At 37.0% G+C, this 27537-nt stretch overlaps 2 protein-coding genes, 1 long non-coding RNA gene and 1 pseudogene across 7 annotated transcripts; 2 read left to right on the top strand and 2 right to left on the bottom strand.

Moving 5' to 3' along the window:
• Window positions 1–49: 49 nt before the first annotated feature.
• LOC18101436 (inosine-5'-monophosphate dehydrogenase 2) lies at window positions 50–3761 on the top strand. The gene is made up of 5 exons (XM_006379593.3): window positions 50–565; window positions 675–1258; window positions 1545–1730; window positions 2529–2786; window positions 3334–3761. The coding sequence occupies exons 1-5, from the start codon at window positions 160–162 to the stop codon at window positions 3403–3405; spliced, it is 1506 nt and encodes a 501-aa protein (XP_006379655.3). The 5' UTR covers window positions 50–159; the 3' UTR covers window positions 3406–3761.
• A 221-nt stretch (window positions 3762–3982) lies between these two features.
• On the bottom strand, window positions 3983–27486 carry LOC18101433 (ent-kaur-16-ene synthase, chloroplastic). Of its 5 annotated transcripts, XM_052455289.1 has the most exons (15): window positions 27006–27486; window positions 8568–8636; window positions 8037–8095; window positions 7651–7936; window positions 7360–7540; window positions 6753–6970; window positions 6547–6667; window positions 6265–6362; window positions 5956–6176; window positions 5748–5860; window positions 5562–5660; window positions 5008–5223; window positions 4780–4921; window positions 4437–4682; window positions 3983–4339 (listed from the first exon to the last, which is right to left on the bottom strand). In XM_052455289.1, exons 2-15 carry the CDS (start codon window positions 8608–8610, stop codon window positions 4034–4036), a joined length of 2349 nt encoding a protein of 782 aa, XP_052311249.1. In that variant the 5' UTR covers window positions 8611–8636; window positions 27006–27486; the 3' UTR covers window positions 3983–4033. The 5 variants fall into 5 exon arrangements, with proteins under 5 accessions (XP_052311249.1, XP_052311251.1, XP_052311250.1 ...); XM_052455291.1 differs by lacking the exons at window positions 8037–8095; window positions 8568–8636 and adding an exon at window positions 26412–26470 and having other exon boundaries at window positions 26941–27486; XM_052455290.1 differs by lacking the exon at window positions 8568–8636 and having other exon boundaries at window positions 26941–27486.
• Window positions 9557–11419, bottom strand: LOC127905664 (uncharacterized). The gene is made up of 3 exons (XR_008059943.1): window positions 11158–11419; window positions 10313–10394; window positions 9557–9722 (listed from the first exon to the last, which is right to left on the bottom strand). It is a non-coding gene; the product is annotated as an uncharacterized LOC127905664 (long non-coding RNA).
• On the top strand, window positions 19261–21977 carry LOC7460671 (inosine-5'-monophosphate dehydrogenase 2-like; annotated as a pseudogene).
• Window positions 27487–27537: the final 51 nt, after the last annotated feature.

Genomic DNA, 27537 nt, shown 5'->3' with positions numbered 1-27537 from the left:
TTTGTCCATTTCCCTTCCCTCCATATTTCAATTCATCATTATCTATCTAATATCTACCTGTAAAAAACCTAACAAAACCAATCCCATCCCACGCCCCAATCCTCCAGTATTTCCCCTCTCCGCAACAACCACCGTCACGGTCACCACCACCACCACTAAATGGCGACAGAATTCGAAGACGGTTTTCCCGCCGAAAAACTCTTCAACCAAGGCTACTCCTACACATACGACGATGTCATTTTTCTCCCTCACTACATCGACTTCCCAACCGACGCCGTTAACCTCTCAACTAAACTCTCCCGCAATGTCCCCCTCTCTATCCCATGGGTTTCCTCTCCCATGGACACCGTCACTGAGTCCTACATGGCTTCAGCGATGGCGGCGCTCGGTGGAATTGGGATTGTTCACTCTAATGTAACACCGTCTGAGCAAGCTGATATGATCAGATCCGTCAAGTCACGCCGCGTGCCTATATTGTCGAGTCCAGTTTTTAAGGCGCCTGATTCACGGATTGCTGACGAGTTTGACAGCCATGATGTTCCTTTTGTTCTTGTCACTCAATCAGGTAATAAAATAAAAAGAATAAAAAAAAATAAATCACTTTTTTTTCGATAATTTTTTCTTTTTAAACGAAGAGGAAGTGCTTAGGATTTCTGTTGTTTCATATTGCTTAGGGACTCAGAAGACGAAGTTGCTGGGGTATGTTGCGAAGTCTGATTGGTTGGGTTTGAAAGATAAAGAAATTAAATTGGGGGAGGTCATGCGCACGGATGCGAACGTGTGCGTGCCGTGGGATTATGATTTGAGGCAGATTGATGGGAAGTTAAAAGAGGAAGGGCGTGATTTTGTGGTGGTGGAGGAGGGAGGAGAGGTGGTGGATGCGGTGACGAAGGAGGAGGTTGACAGGGTGAAGGGATATCCTAAGCTAGGGAAGGGAACGGTGGGGTCTGATGGGAGGTGGATGGTTGGGGCGGCGATTGGGACAAGGGATTCGGATAAGGAGAGGTTGGAGCAGTTGGTGAAAGCAGGGGTTGATGTTATTGTGCTGGATAGTTCACAAGGGAATTCTGTTTATCAGGTTGAGATGATTAAGTATGTGAAACAGACCTATCCGGAGCTAGATGTGATCGGTGGGAATGTGGTGACAATGAGTCAAGCACAGAATTTGATCAAGGCAGGTGTAGATGGGTTGAGAGTTGGTATGGGGTCTGGGTCCATATGCACCACACAAGAGGTTTGTGCAGTTGGGCGAGGACAGGTAAAGGACTTCTGTTAATGGTATCATGTTCTTACTTAGTTTGGATGCTGGCTGGTAGTACAACACCAACCATTTTACTTGAAAACATTATCTTTGTTGTTTTTAGTATGCGAGAATCTAAAAATGCCAATAGAAAAGGAGTTTCAGCACAACCTAGCATACGGATTTCTGTAACAGAGCACTGAACTCCAAAGTGAATGATTTCGTGTGAATAGTTAAGATAATTTGCACATCCCATCCTTTTCTCCACACTGAAAGTTGTTTTTCTTGCATTGCAACTTCCCAGGCAACTGCTGTTTACAAGGTTTCATCCATTGCCGCACAAAGTGGCATTCCTGTTATTGCAGATGGTGGCATTTCATTCTCAGGGCATATTGTCAAGGCCCTGGTGCTTGGGGCATCTACTGTAATGATGGGAAGCTTTTTAGCCGGAAGTACTGAAGCTCCTGGGGCTTATGAGTACGATGAGAAGGTACGCCATGGCTAAATGGCAATGAAAACTAGTCTTTTAGTTGGTTTCTTTAAGCATCTTTCTTGAAAGTGGGTTTTTTACAAGCTTCCTTTTCACACTTTTGTTCTTTTGGAATTATTTCCTTGAATTAAGAAGATTACGTATTAACAAAAAAGTAAAAGCAACCACTATCATCCCTGTGGCCAATCCAGTATTTCCTCTCCGATTTATCATTATCGATGTTTTTTCATTGGCGGAGGCAATAAAGCTGTGCAAGATTTTGGACAGGGAACTCAAAAATAACCTCGAAGTTTGAAACGTCATAAATAAAGGTTTTTCTAATTGTTAAGAAATCTTATTAGGAGACTATCTTGTCAAGATAATCTTCTGCAGCTGAGGCAATCCTCATCTTTTAACCTGTCCTAAGGAAATTGTATGCCTTAAAGGTAAGGTTGGTGTTCAGAATAGATAGCTAAGTGAACCTGAACATTACTAAAAAATGAAAAATTGTTGTTTGTGTGCATTTGTTAACATTGGTTAGCATTGGATTATTTGGGAATGCACTTATGAATTATAATGGACACTTGTTATGTTAGTAAGGCAGTCTCATGAACATGTCAGCTGATGTGTGTGCTTACTAATAGATGAATATTCAGACACTAATGCAGCATGCTTGTGATTTACGGTTTTATACCAGTAACATGCCAAATTATTTTGTGATCATTTTTATTCTTGCTTCATGACAAAATATGACTGGATACATTCATTGGCTCTAGATGCTGTTTCAATTCTGTGAATTCTAACAATTTTCCATACCAGAAAAAATGCCGTGTTAAAAAATATCGTGGCATGGGCTCCCTTGAAGCAATGACTAAAGGGAGTGATCAAAGATACCTGGGTGATACTGCTAAGCTAAAGATTGCTCAGGGAGTTGTAGGAGCAGTTGCTGATAAAGGTTCTGTTTTGAAGTTAGTACCTTACACTATGCAAGCAGTAAAGCAAGGGTTCCAGGATCTTGGTGCTTCGTCGTTGCAGTCTGCTCATGATTTGTTAAGGTCAAAGACACTTAGGCTTGAGGTATGGATGGCTTTCTTATACTTCTGGTATCAGGATAATTTGGTAGTTTTTGATGTGTGAAAATAATCTGTGACTCTGTGCTTGAAGCTAAAGTCTTTATCCATCAGAATATGTGTAAATATACGTTTTTTATAGCTTGCTGGTCGAACATTTGAAGTTAGCCTCCTATGTAGAGGCATAAACCATCTTAAATGATTAAAATCGCTACTACCATTGCAAATCAACCAAAACAGCTCTAGTACAGGGCAACGCATCAATAACATACTCTGAATTGTCAGGAGGGGGGGGGGGGGGGTCTATCTCCCAAGAGTGGGGCATTTACCTGGCGTATGGGGGGGGTATATGAAGGGATTAAGGGTAAGTGTTTTGATTCATTGGCAATAGGTCGTGTATCATACTTGCATCCCCAGGTCTCACATACTAGAAGTGGTTCATTATGCCCTTGATTGTCCGCTTATTACTCATGCTTGCTGAAGTCATGTGTGAACTTTGCTCTTTTATTTTTTGTCGATACGGTGTTTGACCTTATTCGTCTGGCTTGCTATAGGTACGGACAGCGGCAGCACAAGTTGAGGGTGGAGTTCATGGACTGACTTCACATGAGAAGAAAGCCTTTTGAATGGAACCCGTCCAGCATTTATTGCTACCGACAACGACCAGTTCTAAATTCCAAAGTGATATTTGAGTGCGAATAGCGTTTAATTGAACTGCACGAATCTTGAAGGAGCTTTGCCAATTTACATGGGCTCTGTTGTGAAAGTCATAGGCGGTTTCTGCTGGGAATACCTGAAGTGCCTTGATGATCTTTGCCTCTTGTTGCCAGGCATGAGAGCAATCACCTGCCTGTATTTTACCAGTTGTACTATTTAAGTGTAAGAGAATTTGATGGATTAGTTAAGCAATTTTGCGCTCTGGTCTTCAAACAAATAATTCCTTGTTTTTTTATGCATGGTGAGTGGACAAGAATTGTTTGTATACTTTTGATTTAGCAATCCACGTGGCAATGGTAGGCTGATATTTGAATGATCAAGGAAAAATTGAAAGGCGTGCTTTAAATCAAGTAGGTGTTATCTCCCAGCGTGGTTCCCAGATACATGCTACGGAGTGATATCAACGAAGCCTGGCCACAATCACATGCAGTGCCGGAGAAAAACATGAGCATTCATAAACAACAATGACTGATACCTTGCTGCTGGTTTGAGAAATTCAGAAAAGTAGGTAGGATTCACATGTTTCATAGCATTTGCTTATAATTCATCTAGAGAGATGGGTTCATTTATTATTGCCTTGACAACATTTCTCATCTCGTTTGAAGTGAATCCATCATCCTTCATGTAGAACGTGTGCAATAGTTTTATCATGTTCCAAAACAAATCCTTGCAGGGTCTAGGAATTATACTATCCTTTTCCTGCAAAACTAATTGAAGCAATTGTCTTCTCTGGCTGTCGATCAATCCTTTAAAATGTTCAATGGTCTCTTCTTCAGTTGAAGCACCACCGCTGTGAATCATGTACAATGAGATGGCATTCAATTTCCCTTCTTCAGATTCTCTCTGCAAAAAGCAAAACAAAGTTAGCAACCAAACAAGTAAATATCAGACATGAGACCGATAACATCTCATTTTATATCCCTTGAGAAGAACCATCCACCTTAAAGCTTCTCCAGTCATTGAGCAGACGCCCGCAAGTGCTCGTAACCTTGTATAGATTAAGCAATTCAGGATGTCCAGCAACCTCCTCTGAAAGCTTAGGCCCCACAAAATACAGAGCTGGAAGGACAATAGGCCCTAGGGCGAACGATACATGTGCAGTTGTCATATATTCATCAAGGGTTGGCACTGATTTGTTACTTGACCATTGTGCCTCTGTCAACGTGGATTTGAGCAAATCCAACCACTGTAATGCAAAACTGAACCGTCAAAAATTGTCTCGTTTCAATTTTGCTAATATGGTGGTAACAATATTATAATAATTCAGTAGGAATTCGTCTTACAATCTTGATAACATGGCTTTTCACATCGCGTCCTTGCCATCCGAAAGATTTTTCTCCTATCTCACTTATAGTGCTGTGAATTGCCGAATATATGATCTCAACTTCCTCAGAACAAAAATCAGCACTGCCATTGACATCCCACCTGCATTCCATTAGAAATAAATCATGATTTGAACAGAGGAGAATCATCTAGAAAGTGAAGAAACTGAAAGGGGAAACGAAACATACCTCTCAATCAATTCAATAAGGTTTACCAGTTCTTCTTCAGAACCACCAACATCAAAGAAGTCATCAACAACAGTAGTAAGCACACCATTTTTTGCCCATGACATGCGTGCATCAGATAGTTCTGGAGCGAAGAGAGTTGCTGCAGCAGAGAAGTAACAGTAGGCCTCCTTCTGCCTAGCAAACTTTAGCTTGTCCAGTCTCCTCTCTACAACCCACCTGTTTACATGACAGGTATCTTGCAATAAACAAGTAATACTTGAAGCGCCAAACAATTAACTAAATGCGCTGAGCTAGCTAATAATTTAGTCCGTGTCAAGGACATTTGGATCTTTGATTGAAAAATTTAAGAACTCCAATGAGATTGTGATCAAGGTAAAGTCGCAACACTAGTGATGAGTAGCTCCAGCAAAAGCTGCGATTCCATCTTGAAAAGTAAAAGAGACAAAGGGGGGTGAATGCAACAAAGCTAGCTTGGTGCTCAATATATCCTGCTCTCGATGTATATTCAATGAAGGCCACCAAGTCATGGTCCAAAGCTTGTGTAGAAAACGCACCTCTCGATATGTTTAAATTCTTCACGCTGTATTGATTGACAGATATTGAAGTCTTCTACAGCCAATTTGAGAAAATCCTGGTTACCAATAGTCGAACAACTATGACATGAAGAGTAAAAGTACAAGTAAGAACACATATATTTCACCAGTCAAATTAACAAATTTCTTCAACTAATCAAGATGTACCGATACGAAGTTTTCAAAATCCTCGTATCATCTGTAGCATAATGTTTAATTCTTCTTCTGATAGCTAAGCGTTGCAAATTTGCATGGTCAGGAAAATTGAGAGCATCATGCACCTGAAGTGGAGGAAAATACCTGAAGTTAGGAATTTCAATGGAACTGAAAAAGGCTGTTCTCAGGGATTTGACAATAAGGGGAAAAACAAAAGTACCTCTCCGATAATATTTTTACGAAGCCTATCTCCACAAAGTGAAACGTTGGATAATCCCTGTTTCAGGAAATAGCTTGTCCGAGAATTTTGTTTTTCCAGAAGTGATTCATCTGGATAACTTAGCTGCAGAGCTCTGTACAACTCTAAGGCAGCTCCCGAATCCTTCAAATATCCTCCCAGTGAATTAGAGAAATGATCTTCTGAAAATTGGTTTAGTGTATCTACACCAAATGTTAACCCTATTAAAGCTATACTGATTAAAACATCCTCAAAAATCCAAACATGAAATCTCCTATCTAAAGAAGATACCTAGAGAGACATCATATCCGTTCAAACGTAATATCCTAAATGCCAAAGCACAAGTGGCATTATCAGAAAATATCTCTTCCTCCCCCTGCAACCAAAATCTGTTTGTTTGCTAATGTCAAGGTTTAAAGTTACAACAATAGTATCTAATCATGGTATAATAAGTTAACCAGAACTTTAGTGAAGAGTTTTGTTAAAACATAGAGATGAATTCAGTTATCTAGAAAGTTGCTTGCATCTACAACACAGTGGTATTGCATTTGCAAAATGAAAATGGTACATTACCGGTATGTTTCGTCCAAAACAAATTTTCTTTCCTTCCTAAAATGCCGATCGATTCCCAACCTTTCAAGAGCATCAACCATAGAAAGACGAGCATATATATCCAAAGGATAAATGGTTGGAACTGAAGAAATCAATAGAAAGTCAATAACTAGATACCAGAGAGATGTGACGCTATAGATAGCACATTTAGAGTTACGTGGCTGGACCTGCATTCCCAAACTTCTGTAAGAGTGAACGAATATAATGGAGACACTCAGCATCTTGAATATGAATAAAGGCAGCTGCTGTGGTGGATGGTGAATTGAACAGTGATCCATTCTTTCTTTGATATTTCATGGCCATTTCCCAATCCTGTAATTTTCCAATTCCTTCCGAAACATATGCTAAGTAGGCTCTTCTTCCCTCCAAGTTCTTGCCACCGCCACTACATATATAGACTCCAAATGAAAACCAGGCCATTCCAATATGATGTATTACACTTTAGAAATGACAACGTATTTCTAACATTTGGGATCACTCCACAGGCTCCACGCATTTTATGGAAAATATTTATAGTGCACTTGTAGAATTTCAAGAAGTGAAACCTTGTTCTAGACCTTGCTCCTAGAGAGCAGTAAACAGCTCCATTAAGCAGAGCTGAGCCAGCCAACCCCAGTTTCAAGGCAGGGGCTGACTGAGCTTGAACAGTCTGATCCTTCCCAACTTGGCAAAGCCAATTTGTTCATTTTTGAAGTTTGGTATCATTCTTATGAAAAGAAGCTTTATGAACATAGACGTGGACCAAAATTGCAAATACGGAAGATAGAATTTCACCTTGTAAGCTCCAAAGCCCTCCTGTGGAGCATGGAATTTATATCTGTCGGCTTCAAAGGGAGGTTCAAATCCAAATCTTTGGCATATTCAATCATGCCAGGAAATATTATATCAAATCCAATTGGTTTATGTTGCTCGTTATCCGTAACTGAAGCGGAATTCAACTCAATAAATCGAAGGCCTGCAACAAGGGAGAGAGTATTTATCCAGCTCAAATATCTCATTGCTTAATCATGCAATTTGGTCACCTAAGAATAATTGCTAAACTCTTGCTATAACTTAAAACAGTACCTTTATTTATTTGTTCTTCACCGATACCCCATCGCTTCAATGCAAGGATGCACGCTAATGTAGATGAAAGAGCATCCTTAACTAATAATGGATTGCCATGAGGAAGACTCCAGGAGCCATCACCAAGTTGATTTTCCAAAATCCATTTTGTGCACTCTGGAAAACAAGGAGTTTCCGGACAATCTGGAGATGGGACCATTGCCACCCAAGCAGTGTCATATGAAGACACTGACAATTCAATCTTATCAAACATCTTCTTGATCCTTTCCTTAGTTCCATGAAAGTTCTGCATGATTAAAAATGGAAAATCAATGAGAGCAATGTTCAATCCTTTAATTTCTCATAGAATAGATGGAACAATTCCAAAGAGTTGCAGTATCAGGTACCAGACTGGTTGTCTTGAATTCTCCTGTGACTAATTTTGATGCAGGGTCTGTCAGGGTTGCTTCACAAAAGGAAGATTGGCCAAAGGGAAAGAAAGCCAAGTCAGGTTATTCATGATGAATTATAGAAAAATTACAGATTTGAGAATGCATCCAGGGGAAAAAAACCGCGAGTGCCAAATGAATGGTCGAAAAATAAAATCAAATAATCAACCTTGTTAGAATAATCAAATACCAATTATTAAGAACATAAAACAAAGTATGCTCTCTGTAATAGCACTTTCATTTCTTTCTTCCGAGTTCTAACCGACAATAACTCGATAACCAGAGATGACTGACGTTATTTCATTCCCCGGTAAGCATGCGTGCAATGTATAAATTCATAAAGATTTCAAATAAGACATAGTGAAACGAAATTCTACAACATAAGAAGCACAGCAACAGAATCAACAAAAATAAATAAAAAAAGAAATTTGAATGCATAGTTGCACTGTCCAGATAGCCAAAACCCCATAAAAGTTCAAGAAAGAGAACCTGATATAGAAGAAGGGCAGAACCAGGGACGAATGCAAGACATGACAGGTAGTTACCAAGAACTATTGCAACAGAGGCTCCTTTTACCCTTGCTAACAGTATTCAAGAATATACTCTAAACACAGACATAAGATAGAGACAAAGAGAGATTTAAATAGAGAGAGAACACGTCAGACACGAGTTCAGAAAACTGAAAAGGGGTAGTAGGTAGTAGGTAGCAGAAATGGAATCAAAGGGCAAGTAGATACGCTTCCATGTAAGGCACTGAAAAACAAAAGAATCTAGTTAATTAATAACAACATTCAGACCACGATTTATTTGTCTTAATTTCTCAAGATACAATTTGAGAATTCCTTCTCTTCTACTTATTGTATTTCTTCTCAATATCTTTATTCATACACGCACCATATATCTGTTACAAATACAGAATGGCATGACAGCTGGCATAACTAACAGCCTATCATGACAGTTATTATAATTGCAGCTAAGGCAATTAGAGTAAGTTACAAGTAGAAAAAGAGGTAAGTAATAAAATTCCTAACTAACAGAAATCCTAATCCTCACGTAACAAGCTCTTCTTCTCAGCTAACTTTCACATAACCAACTCTTCTTCTACCTTTGGTTTATCACCCCCCGCAAGTGAAAGGGTCTGGGACAAGGCACAACTGTGTTATGAGAAACAAGAACCTTGAGCTTGTGAGATGTTTAGTCAAAAGATTTGCTAGTTGTTCTTCAGTGGGAACAAAAAGTAACTGTAGTATTTTCCCTCTGAGAACTTGGTCACGAATGAAGTGTAGATTAATTTCTATATGTTTTGTTCGGGCATGAAATACAAAATTCTTGGCCATATGATAGGCACTGATTGTCACGACCCGATCCCCGGATCCATGACCGGCACATAGGCAAAGTTCCCCTCCAAGGTTCCATACCTATACGAACCCAAATTTACACACAAACTTATCCTAACTCAATTAGAGTTCAATGCAGCATTAATAACAAAATCAACTTCATAATATAATTGAATTGTCTTAATACAAGAGTTTATATAAGTTCAGAGTTTTGGAGCACTAACTAGACATAAAGGAAAGGTACAAAGTACAACCAAAAAGCAGGTTCTGAAGGTCCAACAAAATGACCTGCTATCAAGCTATAAGCCTGAAAAGGATAAATAATGAGATGGTGAGTTCAACAACTCAGTGAGTAGATAACGTTCAATATACACACACGAGGTAATACAGCAATGAGAAATATATATACAATTGGCTTTAGGTTCTTATGGAAGTGTTCTCAAATTGGCCATAACAAGAAGATCATATGGTAAAACTCGTCAGAAAATCAAAATGCAATGAGCATGAGGCTCCGTACTGTGGGATGATCAGTCCACACAGGTTGGTGACTCCCCCGACCAACTAGGGTTCAGATACGATGTGCACAAAGACTAACACTACCCTGTTAGCATGGGTATTCTGACTGACATACCATAGGTTCATAATCATAATCAAACAGACATATTCATATCTCAAGGCTCAACTCATGACATCAATCAAATGAGGAGCTATCAATTCAGAATTCAATTCAAAATATATACTGGTTCATATCAAGAATTCAGATTCAATAATTGATCATGCTTTATCAAAATAAGGATAATAATCAACATATATATTATCAAGAAGCATGATTCAATTCATATTAACAAATCAAATATTTATACTATTTCTCATGCATATGGAAAATTATTCACTCACCTGACTCAAAAGCAAACAGAAGCCAAAAGCAGACACCGAAGAAAATCCTACTGACGTCCCGCCGGTAGAATATCAGGATTATCTGAATATAAAGGAGACATATTTAAGAACGACTCGAAAGAACATTTAACCTATTTAATAAACTTAACTAATGATGTATTCCGTAACCCTATATGTTTTTGAACTAACTAATCAATTTTCTCAAAAACCCAAAATTTAACGGTTTTTCCGAAATCTAATCCATAATAAAACAACTAATAAAATTGGCAATAATTCACTAAATAACCCTTAATTATTCATCAAACTAATCTGCAAAAGCTAATATTACAGCTAGGGAATAATCTGTAATTTATCCAAATTTTTAGGGTCAAATTGTAATTTTGTCAAATTGGAGGACTAAATTGAAAGTGTTAAATTCTCTTATCTATACAGTAATTCTGTCCATAATTCATATGTTATTCTGTTCAGAATCTCGGAATAGGCTCCAGGGACCAATCTGCAAATTTTCCAAAGTTTGGGGACTAAACTGTAATTTTCCAAAATTGAGGGACCAAATTGAATTTTCATCATCTTCAACCTCCAATCCAGAATTTTAACAGATTACCTACTGTTCTTGCCAAATTTATAACTCAACATTCACCATTTACACAATTCATAACTCAAAATCATCACAATCTTCCATAATCAACTTATTAATCAATTACCCATAACAATCAACCTTATAACATTCAATTTAATTCATCAATTAAACCCAAAACACAAATTTTCAAAACCCTAACATTTATCAAAACCAAAATTAAAAGCTCAATAATACAAATTTATACATTTAACAACCTAAATCTTACATTTTTACTTATTTCCTCCAACTCCTTTCTATTTCCTTTCTAATTTCCCTCTTTTCTCTTCTTCTTCTTCTTTCTCCCTTCTCCCTTCTCCCTTCTCTCTCACGGTTTTTCACTCAAAATATTCAGATCTCTTCTTTTGTTTTTTTTCCTTCTATTTATATATATCATCTCTTATACAATTACTACAATACCCCTCATTTAATTTATTCCTACATCTAAGCATTCAAGGACTTTATTGTATTTTCCTACTCATTTATTCAAAACATCACACTGATATTGTCATACCAGAGTATAGGAACAATAGGGGTAGGAACACATAGTTCTTGCAGCAAGGCTTGGATCTAGATAATTTTTGTCATAGCCAGGACAAGACCTCTATACTCCGATTCTGCATTGCTGCGAGATACTAGTTTTTGCTTGGTAAAAGACCAAGAAATTAGATTGCCCCCTAGATAAATGAGATAGCCACTTGCAATTCGTCGATCGTCAGGTTGAGCACCCCAATCAGCATATGTGAAACTTTTTATTGTCAATTGATTTGATGAATTTAAAAGTAAGCCATCATGCATAGTCCCTCGTAGGTATCGAAATATTCTTTTGACAGAGAGCCAATGAGCTGAAGTTGGTTGTTGTTTAAACTGACATGCTTTATTAACAGTGAAAGCTATGTCAGGCCTTGTAATCGTGAGATATTGAAGTGCTCCCACTATACTGCGATAATGAGAAGCATCTTCTAGAGGCTCACCATCAAATTTAGATAAATTCTGTCCAACAACCCCAGGAGTTTTGACTAGTTTTGTATCAAAAATTGCTGTTCTATGCAGTAAATCGGAGACATATTTGGTTTGGCTGAGATATATAGAACCCTCATGGTAAGAGACTTCAATACCTAGGAAATAGGTCAGCCTCCCCAAATCTCGCAATGCAAACACAAAATTCAGTTTAGCAACAAGTGAAGCAACCTATGTAGGTGAGTTGCCAGTGATGAGGATATCATCTACATAGATGAGAACAATCAAAGTTGTAGATTCACCAAAGCATAGAAACATAGAGCTGTCAGTCATGAAGTTGCTGAACCCCCACTGTAAAAGGGCAGAACTGAGCCTTTAAAACCAAGCTCGTGGAGCTTGTTTCAAGCCATATAAAGCTTTCCTCAATCGACGAACTTTGGTAGGAAACTTGGTGTCCACGTAGCCAGAAGGTTGGGACATGTAGACTTGTTCCTCGAGCTCACCATTTAGGAAAGCATTGTGTACATCTTGTTGTCGTACTTCCCAATTAAAACTAAGAGCAATGCTTAGTATAATACGGATAGTTGTAGCTTTGACTACTGGGCTAAAATTCTCGAAATAATCAAGGTTAAGTGTTTGATGATATTCTTTTGCCACAAGTCTAGCTTTATACCTGTCAATACTCCCATCTAGCTTATGCTTCAATTTGTATACCCACTTGCAACCTATGATATTTACATCAGAAGGCTTGGCAACAAGATCCCATGTGTGGTTTCGATGAAGAGCTGCAATCTCTTGATCCATTACTTGAGTCCAATGTGGATCTTTTAGAGCTTGACTGAGTGTATATGGTTCGAATATCTTCACAACAGCTAGATTAAGAATGACCTTCTTTTTAGTTATACCACTCATCAACCTTGTTATCATGCGTGGACCTGGACTTGACTCAGGAGGTTGATCATTATGACCAGATTCAGGAGAAGAATGAAAGATTGGGGAGGTTGCAGATTCACTCAAAGAAAGAGAATATGCATTTATGGGAATGACATCAATGGACATTGAGGTATGTTTATCAATAGGGCAGTAAGGCAAACAACTAGAGGAGGATAGTATTGCAGGGGGGAAACTTGCTAAGGAAACATCATCAGTCTGAGGTAGAGGAAGGTTTTTATTGAAATGGAATTGTGTTTCATAAAAAAACAACATAAGGTGTGACATAGACTCGTCCAGTGAGATAATCAAGGCACAAATAACCTTTGTTGTTGAGGTTATAACCAAGAAATATACATTGAACCGACCGATATTGTAGTTTATGGTTGTTATAAGGGCGAATGAAAGGATAACATAGGCAACCAAATACTCTGAAGGACTTGTAATCAAGAGTTTATGAAACAAAGTTAGATAAGGTGAATCATTGTTGAGTACCTTGCTTGGCATTCTATTAATGAGGAATGTTGCTGATTGAAATGCATACTACTAGAACTTCATTGGCAAAGAAGCATGAGTTAGCAAGGCCAATCCAGTCTCTACAACATGTCTATGCTTCCTCTCAACTCTCCCATTTTGAGCTGAATTATAAGGGCAGGAAAAACAATGCACAATACCAGCATGTTGAAGAAAGGTTATGAAGGATTTGAACTCACCCCCATTGCCAGACTGCATATATTTTATACTGTCATCAAATTGATTCTCCACTTGAAGTTTGAATTGTTTAAACATTAGAAGAGCTTGGTCCTTTGTGTGTAAAGGGTAAAACCACGTGTATCGTGAGAAATCATCCAATAACAGGATAAAATACTTAGCACTAGATGTGGAATTGATTGAGGCAGGCCCCCAGATGTCCATATGAATCAATTCCAACAGTTTGGAAGCACGAGAGAAGGAGAGACGAGTAGGCAATCTGTGACTTTTCGCAAGTTGACAGGAAAAACATATAGTCGAGCAACTAACAACTTTATTATTTTCATAGGAAACATTACAGCTTTGTAATATTTGGACTACAACATCAGTGACAGCATGACCTAGTCTGTGATGCCATATTTTCATTTTATTATGAGTAGATCTGGAGCTTAGAGAATGAAAAACAGAGAAATTTTTAATGCCAACATATGTCATTTACTTGTTGTTCAGTGCTGGAAACCTGTAAAGTCCATTCTCAAGTCTGCCTTGTGCCAGTATCTTTTTCGTATGCAGATCCTTCACAAAGAAACTATTAGACCGAAATTCAATCAAAACATTATTATATAAGCAGAACTTGGCAACACCTACAAGTTTGTTGAGATGAATGGAACATGAAACACCTTTCTGAGTTGAAATGATCGTGAGTTAAAGACTAGACGATGGGAACCAGTGTTGGAAATGGATAAGTACTAACCATTACCAACTGTGACCTTATATGTGCCTGTGTATGGAGTAGAGTTGGTTAGATTCTCCACATTCTGAGTCAGGTGATGACGTGCTCCAAAATCAAGGTACCAATTGTCATCTGCAAGATTATTAGAGGAGGCAACCATAATAGGTATATTGTTTTGATTTCTGAAATTCATATTCAAAGAGTTAGTATCACTGTTTGAAGAGTTTTAATAGGAGATATCAAATCTGTGATAGCAGACGTGTACTATATGGCCAAATTTGCCACATACCTAACATTGTGGCTTCTCTGAACTAAATGAATTATGTCTTCCATTCTGTGTGTATCTGCCCCCACGACCATGACCTCTATAGTTGTAATTGCTGGCATTTGGAGTGTAGCTTATATAGCTTTGCCCTCTACTGCCATTATATTTCCTTTCACCACCCCTGTTATTAGAGGAAGAGGCATAATTGGCTGTCATTGTTGAAATTTGATCTATTGAGCTTTGTTGCTCAAGTCAATTTTCAAATGCTAAAAGCATATTATGAATAGTTTCAACTGAGATTTTATCATCTCTAATGTTGATAGCAGTTATTACTGCATTATAGTCAGATCCAAGTCCTCCAAGTAGATTCATGACTTGATCTTGTTCTAATACAGGTTCTCCAATGGCTGCTAGACTGTCTGTAGCTCCTTTAACCTTCATAATGTAGTCTATCATAGATAGAGATCCTTTCTTTGTGGATTGCAGTTCAAGCTTTAGTTGCATTATTCTGGCTCTTGAAGAGGAAGAGAAGGTTTTCTCCAATGCATTCCAAGCAGACTGAGAAGTAGTGTGTCCAATGATTTGTGCCATGATAGCTGGTGTGAGAGACGAGTAGATCCAGCCGAGGATTGTGCGATATTGTCTCCTCCAAGCAATAAAAGCTGGATTGATTACACCTGCACTAAATTCCTTCTTTGGACAGACAAAGGTACCATCTATGAAGTCCTCAAAACCATTAGCAAAAACAATATTATCAATTTGAGATTTCCACAAAACATAATTGGTTCGATCAAGTTTTACTGGTAATGCATGGTTGAGCTGCTGATAAGATGAAGTAAGTGCCATTATTGTGGTTTGCCCAGATCCAAGAGGACTAGAGGTTGAGGAGGACTGACTTGAAGCAGAAGTCATGGCTGGATCGAAGAAAAGAAAGAAGTTTCTTCTTTGTTGCTCTGATATCAAGATACAATTTGAGAATTCCTTCTCTTCTACTGATTGTATTTCTTCTCAATATCTATATACATGCACGCACCATGTATATATATAGTCTATTACAAATGCAGACTGGCATGACAGCTGGCACAACTAACAGCCTGTTATGATAGTTATTATAACTGTAGCTAAGGCAGTTAGAGTCAGTTACAAGGAGAAGAAGAGGTAATTAATAGAATTCCTAACTAACAGAAATCCTGATCCTCACGCAACCAGCTCTTCTTCTCAGCTAACTCTCACGCAACCAACTCTTCTTCTACCTTTGGTTATCAACAGCCTGTTATCTCTCTCTAGAAATTGAAAGATTTTTTGTGCTTGTTATCTCTTCCATGATCAGATATATTTGGTTTTACTTTATAAAAAGATTTAATAGACAGGCCAAGCCACCTTCATTGGATATGATATGAGTAATCTATTACCTTCCTTTTAAGACCTGGACTTGTAAAATCATTACTGCAACTACCCTTACTTTACTTTTCCTCTTTTTTATCTCCTCTGTCTTTTAGGTTGTTTCTTCGGTGTCACTTTATATTTGTTTTAGAGTGGGGAATCCCCGATTACTATGGACATGGCCACTTCTGAAAGTCTCGAGTGTTTAACCCACCAATTGACTCGCTTGCTACTTTCCACGGCTCATTGGGACACGAGTGCCGTAGAATGCTGTCATAACAAAAACCCGACTGCCTAGTCTCAGACCAAAAATCCATGAGTTGGGTTTAAGCTGGTCCCACATTGCTAAACATCGTTTTTGTAAAGAGCAAGGAACATAATAATAATAATAAAAAAACTAATAGATTTAAAGGTGTAGCCAATAAATTGTTAATTAAAAACATCATATTAAAATAAAATAAAAATTGTCTGGAATAGGACTAGTTTCTTAACCGCGCTTGAATCACTTTTTTTTTACATAACAAAGTAATATAAAAATCTTTTAAATATTATCATTTAACTTGGAACAACTATTAAACTTGAAAAATATTAACTTAATTTATTGTTTAGATTAGGTTTTAAATTAAATCATGTTTGGTTGCATCGGCACAACCTTATTTATTATGTAGATACGAAGGGAAAAGATCAAATAAAAAAATAAACATGTCATATACACTATTATCAACCCGCAAAACCTACAACCCAGGGTCACTTACTTTGTTGGGTTGAATTTTTCTTATTATATGATAAAAAATACAAAAACCAATTCATAATCAACCTAGAACTAAATAATAAAATTAATAAAAAATCAACATCAAATGATGAGATTGAAAAAATAAAAACAAAAGATACAAAAAAGCTAGAGAAAAAAAAAACAAAGGGCCAATTAAAAAAAATCATGGGTATATTATCAAATTCAATACAACAATTTAACTTGTAAAATCCCAACTTGATTCTCTACTTGACCAGGGATTTCAACTTAATCGCGTGAGAGATCAAAAAAATATTGTTCACACCACATTTTAATACTCATTCATTGTTTATTTTTTCATTTTAGCTTTCTTGATGCTTTGTTAAATATTCCAACGTTAAATTAATGTTTATTTTTACAAAACCAGGTTTTAATTTTTTATTAAAAAATAAATTGATAGATGATTGACCGGAATTTACATAAAAGGAAGAAACAAAACTCTTTTCCACAAAAGGTAGGTAAAAGCCACGTCTCATCCCTAAAGTTTCAATTTTTGCATATTTTACCTTATTACATTTTAATCATAAATTTTATTTTTTTTCATGTTGTAGTCCTTGAAAATTAAGGAAAAAAAAAAAGCAAATCACTAAAAATTATAAGTAGAGAGAAAACTTTTAGGTTGCTGAAATTTGTCTACCAATAACTTTGATTTCGGTATTTATAGATTTGACGTTAAGATAAGGATTTAATAGAAATGATTTTCACATTTAAAGGAGAAAAAAAGGTAAATTAGGGTTAATCTCTGTGTAGAACAAATTGAATAAAATTATCAAACTCAATTATAAAAAAATCTAATATTCAATAGTGAAATCAATAATAAAATAAAATAAAATAAATCAATAAAAAAATAAATTTATGTCGACCTGGATTAAGGTGCCAATCAAGTATAAAAGAAAAAAAAACATGAAAAACAATTCCTAGTAAATCAGATGTTCAAGGAAGAATCTAAAAAAAATCAATTAAAAAAAACCTTCAAAAAAGACCAAAGTCAACCTGTGCTAGCCTTTAAAACCCGTGATCCCGATTATGAGTCCAAGAACAACACCATAAAAAAATAAATATTAAAAACAACAAAGCAAAATTATAAATCAATAAAATATTAGGGGATGAAATTGAAAAAAAATATAATAAAAAATCTCTTTGAAACAAAAGAAATGCAGTTAAAAAAATGAGGATTGAATTTAGAACAAAAATAATTTGATATAAAATATTAAGGGGTGAAATTAAAAACAAATTTAAATTAGAGCATGATAAAAACAAACAAATAAAAATGAAAAGAATTAAGACAAAAATTGAAATTTTAATACAACCAAGCTAAATGAAAAATTGAAAAAACAGATTAATCAAAAAAGTATAAAAATAATCCAAATAACAATCAAAACAATAATGAAAAAAATTTATGAAAAAAAAATGAAATGATATTTGTATTATTTGGTAAGGAAGAAAAAAGAAAAAAGAAAAAACAAATCAACTAGAGCTAAGCAATTGATTCAACCACTACATGCGTGGTGGGTGATGTTGGAAAAATCTCGGTGAGAAGTTTAGAGCGTGTTTGAGAGTATGATTGTTGTTGTTTTTTAAAGTGATTTTCACTCTGAAATATATCAAAATAATATATTTTTTTATTTTTTAAAAATTATTTTTGACATCAACACTTCAAAATAATCTAAAAATATATTAATTTAAAACAAAAAATAATATATTTTTAAAACACAAAAATAAAAAAACCTTTTCCCTGAATGTGATGTCTAGACTCAGGCAATAAACAACGATGCATGGCCTGGCTGAAGGGAGTAGGTGCCGTCCATATGCGTGTTAATTATAGAAAAGCCTGACTTAAAATTCAAAATAATAAAAAGAAATAACTATAAAAACATCAAGTGAACCAAGGGCCTTAACTTACAGTGAAAAAACGAAAAAAATATATATATTTTGGGGTTTTTGATTTTTTTTTGAAAAAACGTGGAGAATTAGAAAAATGCGTTTTCAAGAAATAATTTTTATTTTCAGTTAATAAATGCCTCTCTTTAATTTTATATTTCCAAGAATTGTTTTTCTATAAAAATGAAAAATCTTCCATCAAACCTTTTTTTTTTTTTTTTTTAAATGCTCTAGCACATTTAACTTAGCTTTATGGCAACAAGTTTTTTGAAGAACGCAAAATGGTCACGTTTCTGGCAAGGAATAACGCGACACCTGTCCAAACTGTAAAGGAGTTAATTACCTATCTCTATTAAATTACTTTCAAAGCACCATTTGTGTGTTAGCCTTCCATTCCATGGCTTTAATGTTGTCGTCCCAGAATAAAGAGCTGTCGTCCTAGAAAAAGAAGCAAATTTCCATTAATAACAAGGTCACGACATTCATTCATGTTTTCTTGAAAATGTTATAAAGGTTATTTTTATTTGAAAATATATTAAAATAATATTTTTTATTTTTTAAAATTAATTTTTGATATTTACACGTAAAAACAATATAAAAATATAAGAACATTAATAACAAGGTCACGAAGGAGGAGGTTGACAGGGTGAAGGGATATCCTAAGTTAGGGAAGGGAACGGTGGGGTCTGACGGGAGGTGGATGGTTGTGGCGGCGATTGGGACAAGGGAGTCGGATAAGGAGAGGCTGGAGCGGTTGGTGAAAGCAGGGGTTGATGTTATTGTGCTGGATAGTTCACAAGGGAATTCTGTTTATCAGGTCGAGATGATTAAGTATGTGAAACAGACCTATCCGGAGCTGGATGTGATCGGTGGGAATGTGGTGACAATGAGTCAAGCACAGAATTTGATCAAGGCGTGTAGATGGGTTGAGAGTTGGTATGGGGTCTGGGTCCATATGCACCACACAAGAGGTTTGTGCAGTTGGTCGAGGACAGGTAAAGGACTTCATCTGTTAATGGTATCATGTTCTTACTTCGTTTGGATGCTGGCTGGTAGTACAACACCAACCATTTTACTTGAAAACATTATCTTTGTTGTTATTAGTATGCAAGAATCTAAAAATGCCAAGAGAAAAGGAGTTCCAGCACAACCTTGCATATGGATTTCTGTAACAGAGCACTGAACTCCAAAGTGAATGATTTCGTGTGAATAGTTAGGATAATTTGCACATCCCATCCTTTTCTCCACACTGAAAGTTGTTTTTCTTGCATTGCAACTTCCCAGGCAACTGCTGTTTACAAGGTTTCATCCATTGCCGCACAAAGTGGCATTCCTGTTATTGCAGATGGTGGTATTTCATTCTCAGGGCATATTGTCAAGGCCCTGGTGCATGGGGCGTCTACTGTAATGATGGGAAGCTTTTTAGCCGGAAGTACTGAAGCTCCTGGGGCTTATGAGTACGATTAGAAGGTACGCCATGGCTAAATGGCAATGAAAACTAGTCTTTTAGGTGGTTTCTTCAAGCATCTTTCTTGAAAGTGGGTTTTTTACAAACTTCCTTTTCACACTTTTGTTCGTTTGGAATTATTTCCTTGAATTAAGAAGATTACGTATTAACAAAAAAGTAAAAGCAACCACTATCATCCCTGTGGCCAATCCAGTATTTCCTCTCCGATTTATCATTATCGATGTTTTTTCATTGGCGGAGGCAATAAAGCTGTGCAAGATTTTGGACAGGGAACTCAAAAATAACCTCGAAGTTTGAAACTTCATAAATAAAGGTTTTTCTAATTGTTAAGAAATCTTATTAGGAGACTATCTTGTCAAGATAATCTTCTGTAGCTGAGGTAATCCTCATCTTTTAACCTGTCCTTTTACGGAAATTGTATGCCTTAAAGGTAAGGTTGGTGTTCAGAATAGATAGCTAAGTGAACCTGAACATTACTAAAAAATGAAAAATTGTTGTTTGTGTGCATTTGTTAACATTGGTTAGCATTGGATTATTTGGGAATGCACTTATGAATTATAATGGACATAACATGTTATGTTAGTAAGGCAGTCTCATGAACATGTCAGCTGATGTGTGTACTTAATAATATATGAATATTCAGACACTAATGCAGCATGCTTGTGATTTACGGTTTTATACCAGTAACATGCCAAATTATTTTGTGATCATTTTTATTCTTGCTTAATGACAAAATATGACTGGATACATTCATTGGCTCTAGATGCAGTTTCAATTCTGCGAATTCTAACAATTTTCCATACCAGAAAAAATGCCGGGTTAAAAAATATCGTGGCATTGGCTCCCTTGAAGCAATGACTAAAGGGAGTGATCAAAGATACCTGGGTGATACTGCTAAGCTAAAGATTGCTCAGGGAGTTGTAGGAGCAGTTGCTGATAAAGGTTCTGTTTTGAAGTTAGTACCTTACACTATGCAAGCAGTAAAGCAAGGGTTCCAGGATCTTGGTGCTTCCTCGTTGCACTCTGCTCATGATTTGTTAAGGTCAAAGACACTTAGGCTTGGGGTACGGATGGCTTTCTTATACTTCTGGTATCGGGATAATTTGGTAGTTTTTGATGTGTGAAAATAATCTGTGACTCTGTGCTTGAAGCTAAAGTCTTTATCCATCAGAATATGTGTAAATATACGTTTTTTATAGCTTGCTGGTCGAACATTTGAAGTTAGCCTCCTATGTAGAGGCATAAACCATCCTAAATGATTAAAATCGCTACTACCATTGCAAATCAACCAAAACAGCTCTAGTACAGGGCAACGCATCAATAACATAATCTGAATTGTCAGGAGGGCCAGGGGGGGTGTATATGAAGGGATTAAGGGTAAGTGTTTTGATTCATTGGCAATAGGTCGTGTATCATACTTGCATCCCCAGGTCTCACATACTAGAAGTGGTTCATCATGCCCTTGATTGTCCGCTTATTACTCATGCTTGCTGAAGTCATGTGTGAACTTTGCTCTTTTATTTTTTGTCGATACGGTGTTTGACCTTATTCCTCTGGCTTGCTATAGGTACGGACAGCAGCAGCCCAAGTTGAGGGTGGAGTTCATGGACTGACTTCACATGAGAAGAAAGCCTTTTGAATGGAACCCGTCCAGTATTTATTGCTACTGACAACGACCAGTTCTAAATTCCAAAGTGATATTTGAGTGCGAGTAGCGTTTAATTGAACTGCACGAATCTTGAAGGAGCTTTGCCAATTTTACATGGGCTCTTGTGAAAGTCATAGGCGGTTTCTGCTGGGAATACCAGAAGTGCCTTGATGATCTTTGCCTCTTGTTGCCAGGCATGAGAGCAATCACCTGCCTGTATTTTACCAGTTGTACTATTTAAGTGTAAGAGAATTTGATGGATTAGTTAAGCAATTTTGCACTCCGGTCTTCAAACAAACAATTCCTTGTTTTTTTATGTATGGTGAGTGGACAAGAATTGTTTGTATACTTTTGATTTAGCAATCCACGTGGCAATGGTAGGCTGATATTTGAATGATCAAGGAAAAATTGAAAGGCGTGCTTTAAATCTAGGTGTTTTCTAAAGTCTGGAGGCTCCTCTTCTTTTTTTTTCCCTAGCAAGAAGAGCTTGGTTCGGCCCCTGATGGTGCGTTCTTGCATGTTTAGCTAGATTCTAGTGGCAGCAGCTCTTTGTTATCTCCCAGCGTGGTTCCCAGATACATGCTACGGAGTGATATCAACGAAGCCTGGCCACAATCACATGCAGTGCCGGAGAAAAACATGAGCATTCATAAACAACAATGACTGATACCTTGCTGCTGGTTTGAGAAATTCAGAAAAGTAGGTAGGATTCACATGTTTCATAGCATTTGCTTATAATTCATCTAGAGAGATGGGTTCATTTATTATTGCCTTGACAACATTTCTCATCTCGTTTGAAGTGAATCCATCATCCTTCATGTAGAACGTGTGCAATAATTTTATCATGTTCCAAAACAAATCCTTGCAGGGTCTAGGAATTATACTATCCTTTTCCTGCAAAACTAATTGAAGCAATTGTCTTCTCTGGCTGTCGATCAATCCTTTAAAATGTTCGATGGCCTCTTCTTCAGTTGAAGCACCACCGCTGTGAATCATGTACAATGAGACGGCATTCAATTTCCCTTCTTCAGATTCTCTCTGCAAAAAGCAAAACATAGTTAGCAACCAAACAAGTAAATATCAGACATGAGACCGATAACATCTCATTTTATATCCCTTGAGAAGAACCATCCACCTTAAAGCTTCTCCAGTCATTGAGCAGACGCCCGCAAGTGCTCGTAACCTTGTATAGATTAAGCAATTCAGGATGTCCAGCAACCTCCTCTGAAAGCTTAGGCCCCACAAAATACAGAGCTGGAAGGACAATAGGCCCTAGAGCGAACGATACATGTGCAGTTGTCATATATTCATCAAGGGTCGGCACTGATTTGTTACTTGACCATTGTGCTTCTGTCAACATGGATTTGAGCAAATCCAACCACTGTAATGCAAAACTGAACCATCAAAAAAAGTCTCTTTCCAATTTTGCTGATATGATGGTAACAATATTATAATAATTCAGTAGGAATTCGTCTTACAATCTTGATAACCTGACTTTTCACATCGCGTCCTTGCCATCCGAAAGATTTGTCTCCTATCTCACTTATAGTGCTGTGAATTGCCGAATATATGATCTCAACTTCCTCAGAACAAAAATCAGCACTGCCATTGACATCCCACCTGCATTCCATTAGAAATAAATCATGATTTGAACAGAGGAGAATCATCTAGAAAGTGAAGAAACTGAAAGGGGAAACCAAACATACCTCTCAATCAATTCAATAAGGTTTACCAGTTCTTCTTCAGAACCACCAACATCAAAGAAGTCATCAACAACAGTAGTAAGCACACCATTTTTTGCCCATGACATGCGTGCATCAGATAGTTCTGGAGCGAAGAGAGTTGCTGCAGCAGAGAAGTAACAGTAGGCCTCCTTCTGCCTAGCAAACTTTAGCTTGTCCAGTCTCCTCTCTACAACCCACCTGTTTACATGACAGGTATCTTGCAATAAACAAGTAATATTTGAAGTGCCAAACAATTAACTAAATGCGCTGAGCTAGCTAATAATTTAGTCCGTGTCAAGGACATTTGGATCTTTGATTGAAAAATTTAAGAACTCCAATGAGATTGAGATCAAGGTAAAGTCGCAACACTAGTGATGAGTAGCTCCAGCAAAAGCTGCGATTCCATCTTGAAAAGTAAAAGAGACAAAGGGGGGTGAATGCAACAAAGCTAGCTTGGTGCTCAATATATCCTGCTCTCGATGTATATTCAATGAAGGCCACCAAGTCATGGTCCAAAGCTTGTGTAGAAAACGCACCTCTCGATATGTTTAAATTCTTCACGCTGTATTGATTGGCAGATATTGAAGTCTTCTACAGCCAATTTGAGAAAATCCTGGTTACCAATAGTCGAACAACTATGACATGAAGAGTAAAAGTACAAGTAAGAACACATATATTTCACCAGTCAAATTAACAAATTTCTTCAACTAATCAAGATGTACCGATACGAAGTTTTCAAAATCCTCGTATCATCTGTAGCATAATGTTTAATTCTTCTTCTGATAGCTAAGCGTTGCAAATTTGCATGGTCAGAAAAATTGAGAGCATCATGCACCTGAAGTGGAGGAAAATACCTGAAGTTAGGAATTTCAATGGAACTGAAAAAGGCTGTTCTCAGGGATTTGACAATAAGGGGAAAAACAAAAGTACCTCTCCGATAATATTTTTACGAAGCCTATCTCCACAAAGTGAAACGTTGGATAATCCCTGTTTCAGGAAATAGCTTGTCCGAGAATTTTGTTTTTCCAGAAGTGATTCATCTGGATAACTTAGCTGCAGAGCTCTGTACAACTCTAAGGCAGCTCCCGAATCCTTCAAATATCCTCCCAGTGAATTAGAGAAATGATCTTCTGAAAATTGGTTTAGTGTATCTACACCAAATGTTAACCCTATTAAAGCTATACTGATTAAAACATCCTCAAAAATCCAAACATGAAATCTCCTATCTAAAGAAGATACCTAGAGAGACATCATATCCGTTCAAACGTAATATCCTAAATGCCAAAGCACAAGTGGCATTATCAGAAAATATCTCTTCCTCCCCCTGCAACCAAAATCTGTTTGTTTGCTAATGTCAAGGTTTAAAGTTACAACAATAGTATCTAATCATGGTATAATAAGTTAACCAGAACTTTAGTGAAGAGTTTTGTTAAAACATAGAGATGAATTCAGTTATCTAGAAAGTTGCTTGCATCTACAACACAGTGGTATTGCATTTGCAAAATGAAAATGGTACATTACCGGTATGTTTCGTCCAAAACAAATTTTCTTTCCTTCCTAAAATGCCGATCGATTCCCAACCTTTCAAGAGCATCAACCATAGAAAGACGAGCATATATATCCAAAGGATAAATGGTTGGAACTGAAGAAATCAATAGAAAGTCAATAACTAGATACCAGAGAGATGTGACGCTATAGATAGCACATTTAGAGTTACGTGGCTGGACCTGCATTCCCAAACTTCTGTAAGAGTGAACGAATATAATGGAGACACTCAGCATCTTGAATATGAATAAAGGCAGCTGCTGTGGTGGATGGTGAATTGAACAGTGATCCATTCTTTCTTTGATATTTCATGGCCATTTCCCAATCCTGTAATTTTCCAATTCCTTCCGAAACATATGCTAAGTAGGCTCTTCTTCCCTCCAAGTTCTTGCCACCGCCACTACATATATAGACTCCAAATGAAAACCAGGCCATTCCAATATGATGTATTACACTTTAGAAATGACAACGTATTTCTAACATTTGGGATCACTCCACAGGCTCCACGCATTTTTTGGAAAATATTTATAGTGCACTTGTAGAATTTCAAGAAGTGAAACCTTGTTCTAGACCTTGCTCCTAGAGAGCAGTACACAGCTCTATTAAGCAGAGCTGAGCCAGCCAACCCCAGTTTCAAGGCAGGGGCTGACTGAGCTTGAACAGTCTGATCCTTCCCAACTTGGCAAAGCCAATTTGTTCATTTTTGAAGTCTGGTATCATTCTTTTGAAAAGAAGCTTTATGAACATAGACGTGGACCAAAATTGCAAATACGGAAGATAGAATTTCACCTTGTAAGCTCCAAAGCCCTCCTGTGGAGCATGGAATTTATATCTGTCGGCTTCAAAGGGAGGTTCAAATCCAAATCTTTGGCATATTCAATCATGCCAGGAAATATTATATCAAATCCAATTGGTTTATGTTGCTCGTTATCCGTAACTGAAGCGGAATTCAACTCAATAAATCGAAGGCCTGCAACAAGGGAGAGAGTATTTATCCAGCTCAAATATCTCATTGCTTAATCATGCAATTTGGTCACCTAAGAATAATTGCTAAACACTTGCTATAACTTAAAACAGTACCTTTATTTATTTGTTCTTCACCGATACCCCATCGCTTCAATGCAAGGATGCACGCTAATGTAGATGAAAGAGCATCCTTAACTAATAATGGATTGCCATGAGGAAGACTCCAGGAGCCATCACCAAGTTGATTTTCCAAAATCCATTTTGTGCACTCTGGAAAACAAGGAGTTTCCGGACAATCTGGAGATGGGACCATTGCCACCCAAGCAGTGTCATATGAAGACACTGACAATTCAATCTTATCAAACATCTTCTTGATCCTTTCCTTAGTTCCATGAAAGTTCTGCATGATTAAAAATGGAAAATCAATGAGAGCAATGTTCAATCCTTTAATTTCTCATAGAATAGATGGAACAATTCCAAAGAGTTGCAGTATCAGGTACCAGACTGGTTATCTTGAATTCTCCTGTGACTAATTTTGATGCAGGGTCTGTCAAGGTTGCTTCACAAAAGGAAGATTGGCCAAAGGGAAAGAAAGCCAAGTCAGGTTATTCATGATGAATTATAGAAAAATTACAGATTTGAGAATGCATCCTGGGGAGAAAAACCGCGAGTGCCAAATGAATGGTCGAAAAATAAAATCAAATAATCAACCTTGTTAGAATAATCAAATACCAATTATTAAGAACATAAAACAAAGCATGCTCTCTGTAATAACACTTTCATTTCTTTCTTCCGAGTTCTAACCGACAATAACTCGATAACCAGAGATGACTGACGTTATTTCATTCCCCGGTAAGCATGCGTGCAATGTATAAATTCATAAAGATTTCAAATAAGACATAGTGAAACGAAATTCTACAACATAAGAAGCACAGCAACAGAATCAACAAAAAAAAAAAAAAAGAAATTTGAATGCATAGTTGCACTGTCCAGATAGCCAAAACCCCATAAAAGTTCAAGAAAGAGAACCTGATATAGAAGAAGGGCAGAACCAGGGACGACTGCAAGACATGACAGGTAGTTACCAAGAACTATTGCAACAGAGGCTCCTTTTACCCTTGCTAACAGTATTCAAGAATATACTCTAAACACAGACATAAGATAGAGACAGAGAGATTTAAATAGAGAGAGAACACGTCAGACACGAGTTCAGAAAACTGAAAAGGGGTAGCAGGTAGCAGAAATGGAATCAAAGGGCAAGTAGATACGCTTCCATGTAAGGCACTGAAAAACAAAAGAATCTAGTTAATTAATAACAACATTCAGACCACGATTTATTTGTCTTAATTTCTCACAGCCTGTTATCTCTCTCTAGAAATGGAAAGTTTTCTGGTGCTTGTTATCTCTTCCATGATCATATATATTTGGTTTTACTTTATAAAGCGATTTAATACACAGGCCAGGCCACCTTCATTGGATATGATATGAGTAATCTATTGCCTTCTTTTTAAGACCTGGACTTGTAAAATCATTACTGCAACTACCTTTACTTTACTTTTCCTCTTTTTTATCTCCTCTCTCTCTTTTGGGTTGTTTCTTCGGTGTCTCTTTATATTTGTTTTTGGA

This window comes from Populus trichocarpa, chromosome 8 (genome assembly GCF_000002775.5).
Source record: "Populus trichocarpa isolate Nisqually-1 chromosome 8, P.trichocarpa_v4.1, whole genome shotgun sequence".
Lineage (NCBI taxonomy): Eukaryota > Viridiplantae > Streptophyta > Magnoliopsida > Malpighiales > Salicaceae > Populus > Populus trichocarpa.
The sequence above is the reverse complement of the archived record's forward strand: the minus strand, read 5'-3'. Positions and strand labels throughout refer to the sequence as shown.

Coding starts and splice junctions, on each gene's coding strand:
- LOC18101433 (XM_052455291.1), bottom strand. CDS start 26,983: ATGTCTTGCAGTCGTCCCTGGTTCTGCCCTTCTTCTATATCAG. Junction 6,363..6,546: donor GTTTTGGACGAAACATACCG/GTAATGTACCAT, acceptor GCAAACAAACAG/ATTTTGGTTGCAGGGGGAGG. Junction 4,683..4,779: donor AAAGCCATGTTATCAAGATT/GTAAGACGAATT, acceptor TTTGCATTACAG/TGGTTGGATTTGCTCAAATC.
- LOC18101436 (XM_006379593.3), top strand. CDS start 160: ATGGCGACAGAATTCGAAGACGGTTTTCCCGCCGAAAAACTCTTCAAC. Junction 1,259..1,544: donor GTGCAGTTGGGCGAGGACAG/GTAAAGGACTTC, acceptor GCAACTTCCCAG/GCAACTGCTGTTTACAAGGT. Junction 1,731..2,528: donor CTTATGAGTACGATGAGAAG/GTACGCCATGGC, acceptor TTTCCATACCAG/AAAAAATGCCGTGTTAAAAA.